This window comes from Dipodomys merriami, unplaced genomic scaffold (genome assembly GCF_024711535.1).
Source record: "Dipodomys merriami isolate MVZ:Mamm:240054 unplaced genomic scaffold, mDipMer1.0.p SCAF_91, whole genome shotgun sequence".
Lineage (NCBI taxonomy): Eukaryota > Metazoa > Chordata > Mammalia > Rodentia > Heteromyidae > Dipodomys > Dipodomys merriami.
Genome location: NW_027206524.1, coordinates 2,867,243 through 2,886,944, shown reverse-complemented (window position 1 = coordinate 2,886,944; position 19,702 = coordinate 2,867,243). Strand labels below are relative to the sequence as shown.

The window sequence follows — 19,702 nt, the reverse complement described above, 5'->3', positions numbered from 1 at the left end:
TAGGTCTCCTGACATTTTTAGTAGGTGAGATTATGGACAAGAAAGATTTCTGGGTAATTGTTTTGTCTTTGTGGGCTCAGATGCTCTTCCCTTAAACACACACGAGGCATCTCCTGCCCAGGCCTTCATGTAGGTCCGATCAAGTGTTCATTTACTCCACAATAATTTTGGGGGCCCTACATAGTTGATGAGGAAATATTGGTAATATCTCCCTGATGGTGATACAATCTCAGTAGAGAAGACAGACACTTAGATTGATGCATGTAAGGAATTCAGGGCTTTACTCTCCAATCTTTGCAGCTCTTTTACCTAACGGTATATTCTAATTTCTGCCTTTACTGTCTATCCCAATTTTGTCACATATAACCAAGGCTCCATCTTCTAAACTTTTCCAGGTCTTGCATTTATGCTTCTGTCTTGGTCTGTCCTTACCCATTTTCTGCACCTGGGAAAAGGCACAGAATGCATTTTTATTTTCTATGTCTATTGTTGTTGCTGTTCTGTGAAACACTCCTGACTGCTTTGACTGTTTTTTAGTTATCCATCTTCCAGGTTCCTGATACAATTTCTAATAGCTATGCTCCCAAAGCCATCACATTTTCTTGTAATTTATTTATTCATGTTGAGTGCAAACATTTTCTATTTAGGGACTGGGCTATAGATTCATTTTTTTATGGCCTTCAGTTTCTTGAACAGTACCTAACAGATAGAAGAAGTGAATGTATGAAGCACCCGCCCACTGTCAGAATACGCTTGATCAATTTTTGTACAAGTGACTCAAATAACCAGTCATTATGTCCAATTATCAGCTATCCTCACTTTGGCTAGCTTTCCTTTATATTTCTTCTTGTCTTTTCTGCCTCTTCCAGTTTTGTTTTTAAAGTCTGTTGGGATATGAGGTGTGTGTGTGTGTGTGTGTGTGTGTAACTTGAAAAGAAGGCCATTAGCCAGTAATTAAAATGACTCAACCAGCTCCTGGCTTAAGCCACACTTTCCTTAGTTTTCATACTTAATGTTTTCATACTTAACTCTTTTCATACTTAATGTTCATGTTAGAGATTTGGGTGCGGGGGCAGTGGGAAGAATTGGAATAGATGAAGTAGAATTCTAGATGTGGTGCAATTCTGAGTATTTGAAAAAGACATCGTTTTTGACTGTTGGCCAAAGGTCCTGTCTGGGACCTGTGGTTTCCCTTGGGGGGGCTAGTCATAATTAGTAGCTTTGGACTTAGAATGAGGACACTCCACATTTCAACGCTCTTGTGCAAAGGATGATTTTTATATTTGAGAAAAACTTCCTTTTTTCGAGTTGCTCTTGTCCTGAGCAGGATGACTGGTCTCCGGTAGCCATGTGATGTGTCGTGGAGGACAATCGTGGAGTTCAACTTAACTTTTTTAAAAATTAAAAACAACAACAACAACGTATTTCTGAACACTGTGAGGTTACTGGTTTGCTAACTGTGACATTGTGTCTAGTGGGATGCTGACTTTTCACGTGGTGAAAATGACAGCCATGGAAAGGGGCTCCAGGGAGTACGACCGAGGTGACAAAGAGGCAGCGGAGATGTCCATGTAGAGACAGTTCCTCATGCTTCTGTCAAAGGTCTATTTCATAACGGAAGGTCAGACTTCACCACCACCTCCTGAGAAATCCTTGGTCACCCTGATGAGACAGATCCACCGGTGTGTGCAGAGCCCCAGTTCTCCCTGGACTGTCTTTGGGATCTTCCACTGTTCGTAAGAACTGACATTCATAGAATCACGGAGATATCCGTGAGACGGTGTGACATTCTTGTGAACCTGCTATAAAATATTTTTTCTAAAAGAAGATATATTGCAGCAATTTTTCAACTAGATATAGAGTTACTACTCAGAACAGAGAAAGGATCTGTTTTGCTGAACACTTTAGCAGAACAGAGAATCTATATTCTATATCTACATAGATATAGAATATAATATATAGATATATAGTATATATAGATATATAAGTACCTACAAAAATAATATAACTTATTAATTATTATATAAAATAGCCATGTGACTGAGGTTTTACTTTATGCTTCATTTCAAGACATTTCTCATGAGTAAGATTATATGTTACTTCGTGATCACACTTAATACCAAAAAGACTACATTGGAAATAGTATTATTGATTTTTAGAGGAGCAGGGCTTTACAACATAAAGCTGATGGGCTCAATTTGCCGTATTTGAAGAAAAGAAAGGCTCATAGTGTTTAGTGATTCTACTTACTTTTAAAAAATAAGCAATTGAAAGCTGAGCATCAGTAGCTCCCTCCTGTAATCCTAGCTACTCAGGAGGCTGGGATCTGAGGGTTGAGGTTCAAAGCCAGCCTGGGAAGGAAAGTCTGTGAGACTCTTATCTCCAATTAACCACCAAAAAGTGGGAAGTTGAGCTGTGGCTCAATGGTAGAGTGCTAGCCTTGAGAACAAAAGTTCAAATACACAGTGCCCAGGCCCCGAGTTCAAGACCCAGGAATAGCACAAAAATAAAATAAACAACTGAAGATTTCTCATTCATATCTTAGAGCGAAACACATCTGTTCTGGAATCATCCTGTTTTTACTTGTCTGATGCAGAACATCAACATTGGGTGTTCATAAACTCTAGAAACATACAAATCTGATTGCAGAACATGCTGGTTTTCTTATCGTAGAGTGAATGTAGCAACCACTAGTCTCAAGTGCTGTTGTGTTCAAATAATTGTTGATTCAAATCAAAATAGATGCTGGGCACAGGTGGCTCATGCCTGTAATCCTAGCTGCTCAGGAATCTGAGATTTGAGGATCATGGTTCAAAGCCAGCCCGGGCAGGAAAGTCCCTGAGATTCTTTTTTTTTTTTTTTTTTTCTTTTTTATTGTGAACATACTGTACAGAGGGGTTACAATTACATGGGCAAGATAATGAGTACATTTCTTATCAAGCATTGTAGCCTCCTCCTTTGTTTACCCTTCACATCCCTTCCCAGCCTCCTCCCGTCCCCCCACCCAACCCTCCCCCCCCACCAAAGTTGTAAAGTTCGTTTTCGACATGACAACTTGTACTTCTCATTGTTGCAACGAGTCCACCTGTATCCTTATTTAAACAACTTGTTTTTCCCCTTCCCCTCCACAAATTATACCTACATCAAATACAGTGAAAGCAGGGGTTATACTGTGGGGAAGGGGCATACAAAGCAACAAAGAAATAATCTTATAAATGCGTTAGAAACAAATGCATTAAAGAAAAAAAACATTTAAATACATATCTAAGGGTTCATTTTTCTGGCATCACATTATCTGACCTTTTCTGCTTGACTCATACATATACTAGATATTGCAAATAAGGGAAACCATGGGACCTATGTTTCTTTGGGCCTGGCTTACTTCACTTAATATAGTTTTTTCCAAGTCTTTCCATTTCCTCACAAATGTGGCAATGTCATTCTTTCTGATGGAGGCATAGAATTCCATTGTGTATATATATACCACATTTTCTTGATCCATTCATCTACTGAGGGGCATCTGGGTTGGTTCCATATTTAGCTATGGTAAATAATGCTGCAATAAACATAGTTGTGCTGGTAGCTTTAGTGTGGTCTTGTTTGTAAACATTTGGGTAAATGCCCAAAAGTGGGATTGCTGGGTTATAGGGGAGCTCTATGTGAAGTCTTTTGAGGAACCTCCATACTGCTTTCCAAAGTGGTTGAACAAGTTTACACTCCCACCAACAATGCAGTAAGGTTCCCTTCTGTCCACATCCCTGAGATTCTTATCTCCAATTAACCATCGGAAAACGGGAAACAAAGGAGGAGGCAACAATGCTTGATAAGAACTGTACTCAATACTTTGCCCGTGTAATTGTAACCCCTCTGTATGGTATTTTCACAATTAAAAAAAAAAAAAAAAAGAAAACCGGAAGTGGAGCTGTGACTTAAAGTGGTAGAGCACTAGCCTTGAGTTGAAGAGCTCAGGGACAGCCCCCAGGCCCAGAGTTCAAGCCTCACAACTGACCAAAAAAAAAAAAAAAAAAAAAAAAAAGGTCCAGTTTGTTATTGCTACTTTTGCTACTTGGCTAAACATGAGTTTCATGTCTGATACTTGACTATTCAATTGATTAGACCTTAGGTAGACTTCCTGTGGACTGCACGTATTGAGTTCAGGACTTAAAATAATAGATATGTGAAAAATAAAATATATAGAATGTTCTCCCTAGAAACCACTTGTTTTGCTATGAAAACACTTCATTTGATCACAGCTATAATAGCTATTGTTCAAAATAACCTTGTTTATTTAAAGGGAAAAATTAGGTGAGGAGAATGAAGTTAGTGTCCAAAGTGGAATTTAGAATATCTTTTAGCTAAACTCATAATATTAGTTTGAGTAAAACTGGAGATGCTAATGAAAACCATAGATTCAGGAAACATGTAAAAAACTTTCAAGTTTCTTTTTAGAGTTTCCTTATTTTCTGTAGATTAGAGGATCATTTTACCCATTTGGAGAGCTAAAAAGAGAGCTTATTTGATTGGATTGACATAAATCAGATAATGCTAAAGCTAACTTTGTAGTTTTAAGTCTAGTATGGTGAGTGTTATTTTACATAAATTCTTCCATTTCTCTGTTATTTCATTTAGAGTAGAAAACCAAAATGTCTAAGGTTACATCTTTAAATATTCTTGCCCCCAAAGCAAAATTATTAAAAATATTTATATCTTAATTTACTTTTTTTTTTTTAAAAGATCAGTTAGTCTTCAGAAGTACAGGAAGTGGAAGTGAAGTGATTTAAGGAGTTTCTTACCTAGTCTGTTGTTTTACCTTATTGGCCGGGTTACTTGAGATTGGCTATGACTGATAACTCGGCTACTTATACTAAGTTCAACTATAGCTCAACATACAAGGATTGAGCCAGAGTCATCCATCCTCAAACCTAAACTTAATTTAACATTCCGATGTTCATGTTTTGAAATGTTTGAATGAGTATATGACTATTTACAGTTTTAAATAGCAACATATTTATGGGAACTAATTAGTTCATGGCATAAGAATTGGAAAGCATACAGAAGATAAAATGCTCTTCTAACCATAGCTGTCCATTAATATATTTTGAAAGAATACAGTGTGGGCTATTTCCATTATGTTTTAGCAATTTACAAACTGATGCAAATTAAAATGTCAAGGAAGTAATTACTGACAGCATGCTACCACAATATGGCGTGTGCTTCTAGAAATTTTATTAGGAATCCCTTCATATTCATTGCATTGATTTGCATTGTTTGGAGAGAGGCCTCCTGTTTCAAAGGTGCTTTTCCCCCCCAATCACATATTTACTTTCAAAACTTCATTAAAACAATGTTTTTTTATTGACAGAACTGTACATTTTAAGTGAAGGGTGATTGTTTTGGTAGGTGCACATGTTATATTAACTTCCGATATTTAAGTTAGTCATTCTCTCAAAAACTTATCATTTCTTTTGGAATGAGGAAATGAAAACTTCTCTTCTACTCTGAAACATAAAACCCAATATTGTTAACTTATCATCACCCTCCTGTGGGCTAGAAGAACACCAGGACCTTCTGTCTTTTATCCGTGACTTTGTATCTATGAGCCAATCTCTCCCATCTCCCTCTCTTGCTTTCTGTTCCCAGCTTCTGGTAAGGACTTAAAAAAAATTGCTTTGGTTGATTCTCTGAAATTGCTCTGCATTGTTTACTAAGGAATTTTGAAACACAGGGATATGTTGAAACATAGTCATGTCTAAGTTTAAGACAAAGTTGGAGTTAGCTCTTGTGTTTGATTGAGTCAAGAATAAACCTGAGAAATGATTTTGATTAGAGCTATGAGGAATTGAAATACAGATACCAAGAGACAATCATGTTTAGAAGCAAAGCTTTTCTTGAGTAGGGGGAACAGACAATTAAAAGCACACTGGTTTCCTATAATACTATGGACTGTGACCATTTTTGCGATATCTACCTGAGAAATGCTTAAAAGGACAAGGGTCTATTATCATTCTTTTTTCTATGCAGCCATTTTCTTTTCTTTTTCTTTTTTGTAAAAAGCCACCTTTTAGAATTTAGTCAAAAGCCTTAAGAAACGTAGACACTCAAGTTTTCTAAATTTTTCAAAAGGACAAAACCAAAACAAAAACCTCCCCTACACCATGTCCAGTTTCCTGAGCAGGAGCTCATTTAAGGCTTATTCAGAGTTGATCCAAAACACTGCAGTGTGCTCATTTTCTTCTTAGAAATCAGATAAGCTTCTGAAATGGGTCAGTGTGGTTTGGGCACTCAATTGCCTCCTCTAGATTTGTTCTCGTAAGCACAGGTGCTAAGTGGAGAGGATTTCTGAGCTTCCTCAGCCTCGGACAGGAATTTGGCAATCCAGGCAGTGGGTAGAACTGGCTGCTCAGTGGGAGGCATCCCGAGCTATTTATAAAGCTTCAATTGTTCAGGTCAAACAACTCCAGTGTTCAACACAAGGGTGACAGTGGGAGGAAGAGGGAATGGGTGCTGGAGAGACTACTATACTGCTTAAGAAAGTCAGGAAGAAGGTTCTTCATGGGATTCTCCCAGAGTTCGTTAATGTCTTCATCTATCTTGAATAAGTACCACCTTAATGACTCTCCAGACTCTCTCTGGAATAAACTTGAATGATGGATAGGTTTATAACTAATCTCAAAACGGCACATCCCTATTGCTTCAGTGAAGTGTTTTGAGTTTTGGCTTTTTCTTCTAAAAAGATTGAATAAGAGGTAAATGGTCAGCTTCTCTTAGAGTCTAGGTTTATGCCTTAGACAGGCAGTATAAATGTTTTGAATATTTTTATTATTTTTAAGTAACTGTACTGAGGAGTTGCCATATATGTTATTGTCACGATAGCTTTCCGTCAGTTCTCCTATAGAGGTGTAAGGTATGGAAGAGGAATTTCTGAAACATATTTTGGATTTAATTTTATAGCTGAGAATTTTATAACTGAGTACTGCAGAGACTCTTAGAAATCAGCCTCCAAATTAGTGGATTTACTACTACAAATGTGATCGTGTTATTACCTAGTGAAACGATGTGATGTCACTAACCTTAAATCACCTCAACTCTATTGTCTAGACAACCCAGAGCAGTGTAGGGGAATATAATAAGCAAGCACATGTACTGCCACTAGATGGCATACATTCACTACAATTTTGGCTGAAGATTGCCTCCCTGCTTTATCGTAATCTGCGGGGTTAGGACAAAGGCAAATGTTATCCATTACAGGGTGATATTTTCCTATCATCATTTAACACAATGACAAGCTCAGTTTTATCTTTTCCTGCCTACTTCAAATCAAATCAAGAACTATTTATTGGAAGCTTTATGAAAAGAATCTTCCTTTGCAAGGAGAGTTGAAAATCATCTTTATTGGTGGTTGGATAATATACTTACCACCTCTACCAGGAAAGAAGAAAACTACCCACAGTATTCCACATAATTCTCTTTTATTCCATGGCTTTGCTAATTTACATTGCCATTTCTCCTGCAGCTAATTCTCTAAAGGATTCTAAACAGCACACATTTAAAAAAAAATTCTGCTATCCTGATGGCATTAATGTTCAAAATTAGCATTTCTGAAAACAGAAAGCTAAAAGGTCTTCATGACTCACCAACGAACTGCCCATTAATCAGGTCTTCATATTGTAGGACAGGCAACGCTCCCAAATTCTCTGAGTCCGCAGAACCAAAGTGGCCTTTGGTTATGAGGAATTATGATTTGGTCCTGAAGCTAAATCATGGAACACTCCCAAACCTCCCTCATATTCACAAACTAAAAAGTTGGGAGATGGACGTTCACGAAGACAAACTGGGCCCAGGTCACCATTTGGCTATAAGGCATAGAAGCAACATGGAGAGAGAAATCCAGGACTTCCTTGCAAGACAGAAATCTAGGACTTACCTGTTCTAATATGTTTTGAAGCCTCTCTATCTCACAGTCTATCACAAATTTCTTCTCTTGTCTTCTGTCAAGTTCTTCTAGAAGCTGTCGATAGCTGACATCATTAAAATTTTCCACACATATAGCGCTGACATGCCAACCATTTTGTCCTGCTTTTTCCATAATAGCTTGAAGTATGGAGTACCCTGGGGGGAGGGGAGGAAGGAGAGTTATTAAAACATGCTTTTCTTCCTCTGTAGTGACTCAATGCAGGCACTGAGACCACATCAATATTTTTTAGGCTCAAAAATACACTCTGATTGCTTAGACACTCGAAAAGGGGAGTGATTATTTCAGAATCACTTTCTCTCGCTTTCTTTACTGAGAGCAACATAATCTCTTAAGCTATTGATTGAATGAAGTAGCATCACCCTACCTTGGGTAAGCTCTCAAAAATCACTCCACCAGAGAGCATTCCATTGCTCTGGACATTATTACCATTATGATTTGATGAGATAAACTAAAACCCAAATCTACCACCACCTGTAGTTAACATCGACTCCATAAACCCTTTTTGTTATTCTACCCTGTCGTCAGAATTCATTTTTGAATAACTGCTTTGATCTTCTCCTTGAATTGTTAACAACATTCTTGGCTTCAACTATGGAAGAGAAGATGTCAAAGAAAGAACACAATGGTATTTATTGGAGGCCATTATCCTTGCGGTCTCGTTTGATAATGTGGACAGATGTGTTCTGCAGAAGTGCTATTAAGCTTTTGCTTTCCTTGCAGGAGGATGATAGATGTTGGTAGTGAGCTGGTAATCACTAGGTGAGAGACAATAGCCTGGTCATAGAGACAGCCATTTAAATAAAAAGGTAACTTAGTTTTTCCAGTCGTATTGATAGCTGAGCCCTCGTGGATCACACCTGTAGTCTTAGCTGCTCAAGAGCCTGAGATCTGAGGCTTGAGATTTAAAGCCAGCCTGGGCAGGAAAGCCCATGAGGCTCTTATCTCCAATTAACTACCAAAAAGTCAAAAGTGGAGCTATGGGTCAAGTGGTAGCGCATGCTAGCCTTGTGCAGAAAAGCTCAGAGATAATGTCCAGACCCTGAGTCCACCCTGGTACATTCTCTCTCTCTCTCTCTCTCTCTCTCTCTCTCTCTCTCTCTCTCTCCCCTTCTCCCTCTTCCTCTCCCTCTTCTTCTCCCTCTGATACTACCAATTGAGGGACTGTGGTGCCCTTAAGGAAAGGTTTGGTTAAACTTTACTGTATGGGGCAAAGAAAATACCAGAGCCTCTAGAATTGGATGATAAAGGTGGAGAGGTTGCTGGAGTTGGGAGTGGGAGGAGGGAATGTTCTTTAGCTTTGCTGGACTTGGTGGAAGGTGACTCATCCAGTCCAAGAACCTGGGTTATGAAGGAGCTGTGAGTCTGTGATCTCAGCACTGTGTATATCTTCATGCCAAGGCCAACAGTGTCATAGTAACTTCCTGCTTACTCTAGTTCTCTGTTTTAAATAATCATATGAGAGACCAAGAGGGGGGGAGAGTACTCTAATCTATAAATAGACTTCATATAAGGACTGGTTAGGATCAGAGTCTACTAGCCAGTGATTGTTTTTCAGTTTATGGCTTAACATAAATAAAAATATCCTAGTCCTCTTCAAGGCAGTCTAGTGCTTCTTTGAGTTCATGCTGTAGGTGCATCCATTGCTTCTCTCTCTTAACTTTCTGAAGTGAGAATTGAGCCTTGCAGATTAGAAGTGAAGATCTGAGAGGAATACTCATTGCTTGCAAGATAAAAAGAAAGCCTTTTTGACTTTCTGTATCGTGTGTGAGTCTCAGATCATGGAGGTTGGTTTTTTTGAGGTGTGTTTTTTACATGTGAGTTTCCAATATGATGTTCAGGTAATGTCAACTGATAAAACTAATGATGGGCTCATATTTGAAATGTAAAGTACTTGATAGCCAGCCAAAAAGAGAAACACTGTGGCAGTTAGGATTCATTTATTCCTGAACAGATATATTCTCTAAAGAGGAAGTGAGAGAAGGTGTTAATTACTATGTAATGATTCTGGTATACCTATTGCTTCACTTAGTCTCCTTCAAGTAAGGCATGCCAGTGATTACCTTTTCAAATCTTACTCAGACCTCCTTAAAACCTGAGCGGGAAAGAGGGAACAGCTGACACTAAGCAAAAAGAAAGGAATGTACATGTCACCTGATATGGAAGAAATAACTGTATTGTCAAAGCTCATAGAATTCACAAACCTTACAGACCACGATACAGACAATTTGCCCCATGAATGTTAGAATGTGTTTGTGACTTTAAATATCACTATTTCACAATACTGTGAAATTTATGTACTCACTTAATTACAATAAAACATTTGCTATAAAAAAAACCCTGGAAGCCCAGGACTCTCTTTCTCCCCTTTTCCTATTCAACACGTATGTAGCTGGATGGGAGAAAAAAACAAACAAACAAACTTTCCTTAATGCATGTGTTCATATCTCATTTATTACTTCCTTGGGATTTGCTCTCTGATCACACCTAGCAACGCATGGCTGGATTTGAAGGGACCGCTTTGAAAAATGACAGTTGGTCCCTTTACTTTTCCTTTTTCTACTTTTATTTATCACCACACTAAAAGTAATTCTAAGACTTTTTTTGCTATAAAAATGATAACCATGAGCCACGCATATCAAAATAATCTTCCTGCTCTCCAGGATCAATCCCTGGTTTGGTTCGTTTCTTTAGATATTGCTGATATTTTTTTTGACATCATGTGGCTGGCAGGACAAGGCATTCATGTTGTGATTCTCCTGCTGACACGGCGTTCACAGGATGTAGAGAGACAACCTTCTGATGAAATTTATATTTGTTCCCACTTCCAGCACCAGAGTGAAGGATTTACACTAATAAAACAAAACCATACTTCAAAAGGCAGCATTTCATTATCTGATTGCTCAGTTACAAATGATGCTAGGGCTGAAATAAGACAAAAAGCCAAGCATGTAATCTTTGTTAAATGTCAGGGAAAGTTGGCCACCTAAAAGACCCATTAATCATAGTCAGAAATAAATGGCATCTTTTCAATGCGGTGAAAAGAACAGTCAGTTTCAGTTCCTTGGGAAAAAAAAACTTAGATTCTTTTACAAGTTGTGTTTGATGTTAATGTGCTCTCTTATTATTCATTGCTGCTCAGATGTGCACATCTTATTTATTTGCCAAGATAGCTGGGGAAATATTGTAACTAGGAGAAAATATTGCTGTCGAATCTGTGATTATGTAACTCAGTTGTTATATAAACGAGAAAAATCATCACAAGTAAGGCCATACAATTTCTACATCTGGCTCTGATTTATATCTTGTGAGTTATTAAAAAAATCTGCAATATAATATGGCTAGTCAAAAAAAGGAATGCTGCAATTTTAAGTGAAAATCACGTAGTTAACAGGAAATTTGCTACTGTAAAAGAATTTTTACCTCTTGATTATGCTTGAGAAGCTGTCTAACAATTCCACATAACTGCTTGAAAAGTTGCTACATACAAGATTCTATAAGGTTCATCAAGATAAACAAAAACATAATCCTTTATCTTTTCAGAGAATCTAGTATCTAATAGGTCAGATAGGTAACTGGCCATGACACAAAAGATACATTGTTGCATAAATGTCTTCAATGGAATCGGAATACTAAAAAAGTAATATAGGGAGAGACTATTAAGGACACAGTCACATTAATGATGAAAAACAAGTAAGCTAGCTTGGCACTGGTGGTTCATGCCTACAATCCTACCTACTCAGGAGCCTGAGAGCTGAGGATCCCAGTTTGAAGCCAGTCCAGGTAGGAAAGTCCCTGAGACTCTTATCTCCAGTTAATCACCAAAAAGCTGGAAGCAGGGCTCTGGCTCAAGTGGTAGAGCACTTGCCTTGAACAAAAAAGCCCAGGGGCAGTGCCCAGATCCTGAGTTCAAGCCCCAAGACCTGCACCAAAGAAGGAAAAAGAAAAGAAAAGAGGGCTGGGAAGGTGGTTACGTGGTAGAGTACTAGCCTCACATAAATGACGCCCTGGGTTCGATTCCTTGGCACCACATAAACAGCAAAGGCCGGGAGTGGCCCTGTGGCTCAAGTGCTAGAACACTAGCCTTGAGATGAAGAGCTGAGGGACAGCGCCGAGGCCCAGAGGTCAAAAGCCCCACGACTGACAAAAGAAAAGAAAAGAAAAGAAAGCATGCTTATAGACCTCTCAGAGCACTATCAAGTGTGCATGAAATATCTCTAACCCTACTATGATATCATATAATAATACTATCAATTCAGCTAAGCAGGATGATAATGAACAGTCCTGAGCTTTGCATCTTCACACATCAACACATTTTATTTCATCCATGGATAATGACCTATTTTGGATGAGTAGCATCTCAGAGCTGCTGCTGCTAATTACACAAGCTGGGCTTATTTATTTGATGTTCTTCTTTTTTTGGGGGGTGAACTGTTATTTGATTTGAATGTCTGTATACAAAGCAGCAGGAAGAGCAGGAGAAATTTACACCAGGGAGGAGATCATTTCACAAAGACAAAAACCTGTCCATATGCCACACAAGGTTCCCCTCGGATGAAGACTGAAATGTGTCTACTGTGGTTTCCAGTGAGAATGCCCAGGGTGTACCTTCATGGAACAGGGAATGGATGCTGGGTCTGGAAGTCCTATCTCAGAAAAGAAAATTCAAGGCAGAAATAGGGGAGAGGTGAGGGTAAGAGCAATTAGTTAGACTCTGATCAGGAAGGTAGAGAAACATTATGCATTGCTCAGATGAAGGCTGTCCTCACGGCCATATAGGCTGTGTGGGCAGCTGCTGCTACAGTATCAGTTCTTCTGGTTTGCACTAGATTCCTGAGTTGGAGAAGAGCCTGTATGTGTGTGAGCCTCCTTCAAAGAGACGACTGACAGTCTGTGATGATCACTTGCTTTTTTGCCACCATACTGGAAGTCTAGTGCAGATCTGGTAACCACTTAGTGTGGACTCCCGCCAAAGGGGCTTAGTAGGGACATAGCATGCTCAAAGGTCACAGTGTGGGCCTCAAGGTCTCAAGGCACAGGAGCAAGGACCCGCATGGCAGTTTGGTGAAGGCTCTCTGCAGCTGTGATCGAAGCATTTATTCATGCTACCGTTCAAGAAGGGCATGGGGAAATAAGCAAATGGTTTTCTTTCTTACCCAGCTTGACGTGATACATGTAAACCTGAGATAAGAATGGATGTGTTGAGTTTCTCTCTTCTTCAACATTCAAAAGTAAAACTAGATAAATCTACCTTTCAAAGTGGATTGGAAAAAAAATGATTGGAAAAAAAAAGTCCTTGGGATCTTACCTTATCCCTAAGGCCTCTTGTGTTTTCTGACAGTAATGCCTTTGCTGTCTGACCACTATAATACTGTATGCATGCATCGTTCACAAAGAACTTGAAGCATCGAATCTCTGACATTCAACCATTGTAGTAGAACCCATAATTCTCTAGCAATTCTTCCTTTTATCCAAAGCAATGGAATTTTAACCTTGGGAGTGTCAGAATACATTTCCTCTCCTCTTTTCTTTTGGACAGGAAGTGTGGTAAACTTTCTTCCAGAGACTTTTTTGTTGGCCTTTATTTATTATTTTTTTTTTTGCAAAGATGCTATACAGAGGGGTTACAGTACCGGAGTGAGGCAATGAGTACACTACTTGTTGATCATTGCTATCTTTCCCTTGTCGTCCCACTGTCTCTTCCCTCCCCCTCCTCGTACACTCCTCCCCCCGCTAAGGCCCGCCCCTGCCTAAGTTGTAACGTTCATTTCCAATATACTGTTCTGTGGGTATCATTGTTGCAATGGGTCATCCTGTGTCCTTGTTTCACCGTTTTGTTATCCCCCCCCCCCCAGATTAGACAACTGTATATACAAGATTCAGGGTACCAAAATCAAGAACAATGACAACAGGGGATATACCCTAGGGTGAAGAACATACAAAGGAAACAAAAAAAATCACATAGTACATTAAAAACAACAACAACAAAGAAAGATCTCTGTGTCCATATCTTGGAGTTCACTTCACTTAGCATCATCTTAAATGGATATATGTACATAGCTTTTGAGTTTTTCAGCTCATCTGATAAGATTATCCTATATGTATGCTAATTATTGTAAATAAGGGAAACCATGGGACCTAAATTTCTTTGGGACTGACTTACTTCATTTAATATGATTTTTTCCAAGTCTTTCCATTTCCTAACAAATGGGGCAGTGTTGTACTTTCTGATGGAAGCATAGAATTCCACTGTATGTGTGTGTATGTATACATATATATATATATATATATATATGTATATATCACATTTTCTTGATCCATTCATCTACTGAGGGGCATTTGGGTTAGTTCAATATCTTAGCTATGGTGAATAATGCTGTGGTAAACATAGCTGTGCTGGTAGCTTTAGTATGGCCTTGTTTGTTTTCATTTGGGTAAATGCCCAAAAGTGGGATTGCTCGGAGAGCTATGTGTAGTATCTATGTATAGATCTATGCGTAGTCTTTTGAGGAACCTCCATACTGCTTTCCAAAGTGGCTGAACAAGTTTACACTCCCACCAACAGTGCAGTAGGATTCCCTTTTGGCAACATCCCCTCCAGCATCTATTGTTATTAGATTTCTTGATTATAGCCATTCTAACTGGGGTGAGGTGGAATCTCAATATTGTCCTGATTTGCATTTCTTCTTTGGTCAGAGAAGTTGAGCATTTCTTCATATGTCTATTGGCCATTCTTATTTCCTCTTCAGAGAAGTTTCTCTTTAAGTCTTTAGCCCACTTATTAATAGGATGATTGTTTCTTTGAAGAATTGTTTTGGGCAAATTTAATTTTTTGAGTTCTAAGTATATTTTAGATATGAGACCCTTGTCCATTGTATGGTTAGTGAAGATCTTCTCCCAATCCATGGGCTTTCTATTGATCTTGCTAGCTATGTCCTTTGCCATGCAGAAGCTCTGCAGTTTCATGCAACCCATTTGTCCAAACTTCCTTTGATTTGTTGTGTTTCTGGGTTTTTATTAAGAAAATTTCATTTAAATAGGGATACAGGTGGATCCATTGCAACAAAGAGATGTACAAGAAAAGACGTTATGTTGAAAAACGAACTTTACAACTTTGGCCAGGGTGGCGGTGGGGGGCGGGGGAGAGGGGGAATGGGAGGGCTGGGATGGGAAGGGGAAACAAAGGAGGAGGCTACAATGCTTTATAAGAAATGTACTCATTACCTTGCTCATGTAATTGTAACCCCGCTACACATTATTTTCACAATAAAAATTTATTAATAATAAAAAAAAGAAAATTTCAGCCTGTGCCAAGGAGCCGTAGACTTTCTCCTATTCCTTCCTGTAATGTTTTCAGGATGTCTGCTTTGACTCTGAGGTCTTTGATCCATTTGGAGCTGATTCTGGTGCAGGGTGATATATAAGGATCTAGCTTTAGTTTTCTACAAGTGATTAAACAACTTTGCCAGCACCATTTGCTGAAGAAGCTGTCTTCCTTCCATTCTATTTTTTGTCTTCCTTATTGAAGATTAGGTGACTATAGGTCTGCAGGTTCATTTCTGGGTCTTTGGTTCTATTCCATTAGTCTTCAGGTCTGTTCTTTTGCCAATACCAAGCTGTTTTGACTACTGTGGCCTTGTAGTAGAATTTGAAGTCTGGTATTGTTATTCCTCCAGCACTGTTCTTTCTGATAAGGATTAATTTGGATATTTGTGTGTTCCATATGAAGCTTTGGATTGCTTCTTCTATTTCATTGAAGAATGAGGTTGGGATATTGATGGGCATCGCACTGAATTTGTAGATAGCCTTTGGCAGTATTGCCATTTTCACAATGTTAATCCTCCCAATCCAGGAGCATGGAAGGTTTTTCCACTTCCTTAGTTCTGCTTTAATTTCCTTTTTCAGGTTTTTAAAGTTTCCATCATAGAGATCCTTCACATCTTTAGGTAACTCCTAGGTATTTTATTTTTGTGGGGCTATAACAAAAGGAGTTGCTTTCCTGCTTTCAGCTGTGCTTTCTCATTATTGGCAAACAGAAAAGCCATTGATTTTTGAGTTTTTTTGTTTTGTTTTGGTGGTTGTGGGGCTTAAGCTCTGGATCTGGGCACTGTCCCTCAGCTCTTCAGCTCAAGGCTAGCGCTCTACCTCTTGAGCCACAGTACCACTTCTGGTTTTCTGAGTGGTTTATTGGAGATAGAGTCTCACAGACTTTCCTGCCTGTGCTGGCTTTGAACCACGATCCTCAGACCTCAGCCTCCTGAGTAGCTAGGATTACAGGCATGACCCACCAGTGCCTGGCTTGAGGGTTAATTTTACACCCTACCTTGCCAAAGTTTTGAATCAGCTGGAGTTACTTGGGAGTGGAGTCCATGTCATCTGCAAAGAGGGAGAGTTTTACTTCATCTTTTCCTATTTGGATCCCCTTTATGTTTGCATCTTGTCTTATTGCTCTAGCTAGGTATTCTAATTCAAAATTGAAGAGGAGTGGAGAGAGTGGACATCCTTGTCTTGTTCTTGAGTTTAGAAGAAACGGCTTTAACTTTTCTCCATTAAGTATAATGCTGGCTGTAGGTTTGTCATACGTGGCCTTTACTGTATTGAGGAATGTTCCCTGGATTCCTAGCTTCTCCAGAGCTTTCATCATAAAGGGTGTATCAAATGCCTTTTTTGCATCTATTGAGATAATCATGTGGTTCTTATCCTTGCTCTTGCTGATGTGATGAATTTTATTAATTGATTTGTATATGTTGAACCAGCTTTGCATCCCTGGAATGAATCCTGTTTGATTGTGGTGTGTGGTTTTTTTGATGACTTGTTGAAGTCAATGGCCAGAATTTTTTTTGACAAGTTTTGCATTGATGTTCATCAGAGAAATGGGTCTAGAGTTCTCTTTCTTTGATGAGTTCCTGTCTGGTTTGGGGATGAGGGTTCTGATGGCTTCGCTTCATAGAAGCAATTTGGTAATGAACTTTCATTTTCAATTTCATTGAAGAGTTAGAGGAGTATTGGTGTGAGCTCTGCTTTGAAGCAGTGAACCCATCTGGTCCTGGGCTTTTCTTTGATGGGAGATCTCTTATTGCTGTTTGTATTTTGATGTTTGATATGGGTCTGTTAATTTGGTTTAACTCTTCTTGATTGAGTTTGGGCATGTCAATATTTGTCTTCCAGAGACTTTTCATCTTGCCTTCTGGTCATTCATCTTGCTTCCTGAGTATGAATGCCACCCCTGGGTCGTGAGGTCAAGGTTTTTGAGTAATGATGTCAGCAGGGAAAAGGAACTTTTTTTTAAATTTTGTTTTTGTGGGTTTTTTTGTTTGTTTGTTTTTGGCCGGTTGTAGGGCTTGAGCTTGGGGCCTAGGTGCTGTCCCTGAGCTGAGATCTTTTGCTCAAGGCTAGTGCTCTACCATTTTGAGCCACAGCTCCACTTCTGGTTTTCTGGTGGTTAATTGGAGATAAGAGTCTTTCCTGCCCAGACTGGCTTTGAACTGTGATCCTTAGATCTCAGCCTTCTGAGTATCTAAGATTACAGGCCTGAGCCACTAGTACCCGGCTTTGAGGAATCTTTAACAAATCTTTTAATTATGTGTAGTTTGCTAGAGCAGTGGATTCCTAAGGTGGTTTTTTTTTTCTCATTGCATGCTGTGATTGGACATCATAACTGCACTACAAAGCAGCTTTTCCCCACCCTCACAGAGAGAACATTGGTGTGATTCCTGCCCCCTGGCAGAGCTGTGCACTGAACACCCATCTCCCATGCTCCAGTGCAATGACTTTTCATCACTTGTTCCAACTGGAGAGCAGGCAGCAAAATGAACAAGGCACCAGCTCCTCCTCCCCTCACATGCCCAGCTCCTTCTTTTACCCTCCTCAGCCACTGCCGTGTTCCGAAGAGCGGAAGAGTCTGTGTCTCCCATCCTCCTCCTCCTCCTCCTCCTCTACCTAGTCTCTGCCTCTGGTCAGCTGCATTGGCAGCGTTGTGGCTCTTCTCTTTGGGCTTCATTGCAGCCTTGCTTAAGGGCTGAAACTTTTTAAGCAATTCTGTTGGTACCATGCGGAGGTCAGAACCCCCCAGCTGTGTCTGTTGGTTCTCAGGGCTCCATATCATCTCTCTTGTGCTCTCTGGCTTCCTCACTGTCAAACATTATGGGCAAACTAGCCCCATCCCCCAGCTGGGTTCCAGCCTCCGGCTTTGTCCTGGGTGCTGTCCCCAACACGGGGTCTCACCCTTTCACTTCCTGTTTGGGTTGATTCACATGGTCCCTTCATGAGGCCCTGGAAAGTCTCAACCTCCTCATCCAATAGCGGCCTGGCTTCCTGTGTAACACTTAATCCTCATCAGCATGACCTTCTTTCCCCCACTTTCTTTTTTTATGCTTGTGGGGCTTGAACTCAGGGCCTGGGCGCAGGCCCTGAGCCTCTTTGTGCTCAAGGCTAGCACTCTACCACATCAGCCACAGTACGACTTCCAGCTTTTTCTGAGTAGTTTATTGGGGATAAGACTTTCATGGACTTTTCTGCCATGGCTGCTTTTGAACCTTGGTCCTCACATCTCAGCCTCCTGAGTGGCTAAGATTACAGGTATTTCTTGTTCATTGCCCATTTCCTCAATAGGAGTGTCATCTAAAGACTGGGACTTTGCTTTCTTCACTCTGTACCTCAGAGCTGGAAAATACTCAGCAAACTGAAGGTTTGGAAATTACTCCATTCATGGTGGTGAAATAGTAGAAACTTTAGAGAAGGGAAGAGATGGATTTGTAAATCCTTTCTCTTTCCCTTTTCCCTGCTCCTCCTCCTCTTGCCTTCCCCCTTTCCTTCCCCATCTTTCCTCTCCTTCCTTCCTTCCTTCCTTCCTTCCTTCCTTCCTTCCTTCCTTCCTTCCTTCCTCTCTCCTGCCTCCCTCCCTCCTTCCCTCTCTCTACAGAATTTTCCTTTTCTTTTTTTAATATATATTTTTATTGTACAGATACTGTACAGAGGGGTTACAGTTACGTAATGAGTACATTGTTACCCCCTCCTTTGTTTTTCCCCTACTATCCTTTCCCTCCCTCCCTCCCAACTCCTCCCCCCCTACCAAGTTGTAAAGTTCATTTTCAACATAATGTCTTGTACATCTCATTGTTACAATGGGTCAGCCTGTATCCTTTGTATTTCCCTTCCCCTCCCCAGATTAGAAAAATGTATATTCAAGATGCAGGGCACTGGAATCAAATACAGTGAAAACAGGGCTTATACCATGGGGGAAGAACATACAAAGAAACAAAAAATCTTATAGTACATTATAAGTACATTAAAAACAACAGCAACAAAGATAAAACTGCTCGTGTCCCTATCTTGGGGTTCATGTCACATAGCATCATCTTATATGGCCTTATATACATAGCATTTGACCTTTTCTGCTTGTCCTAGACATATACTAGTTATTGCAAATAAGGGAAACCATGGAACCTATGTTTCTTTGGCCTGGCTTACTTCACTTAATAGAATTTTCTAAATTAAAATAAGTCATAATGCAGGAGTGCCTGTCTTCCAAACAAATTTTTTTGGGGGGCGGGTGGGGGGATAAAAGGAGAGTGTCATTGTCTGTGTTCTCCAAATTCTATACCCAGTTGCTTACTCTGTGCTTATCTGCATATGAGCCAGGGTGTTTTTTTCTTTGATTGAAGCCACATGAAATTGCTATTTGTGTCCATCAAAAATAGTCAGATGTCAGCAGCATCTTATTTTTCAACC

The 19,702-nt window shown here is 39.7% G+C and overlaps 1 protein-coding gene across 5 annotated transcripts in view; it reads right to left on the bottom strand.

Moving 5' to 3' along the window:
- Positions 1 to 19,702, bottom strand: part of LOC138821363 (glutamate receptor 4) — a 282,782-nt gene that overhangs the window by 86,426 nt on the left and 176,654 nt on the right. For all 5 annotated transcript variants that reach the window (XM_070013534.1, XM_070013533.1, XM_070013535.1 and 2 more), the window contains one exon: positions 7,925 to 8,109. In XM_070013534.1, coding sequence (XP_069869635.1) covers positions 7,925 to 8,109 — 185 coding nt within the window. The remainder of the gene's footprint in view (positions 1 to 7,924; positions 8,110 to 19,702) is intronic.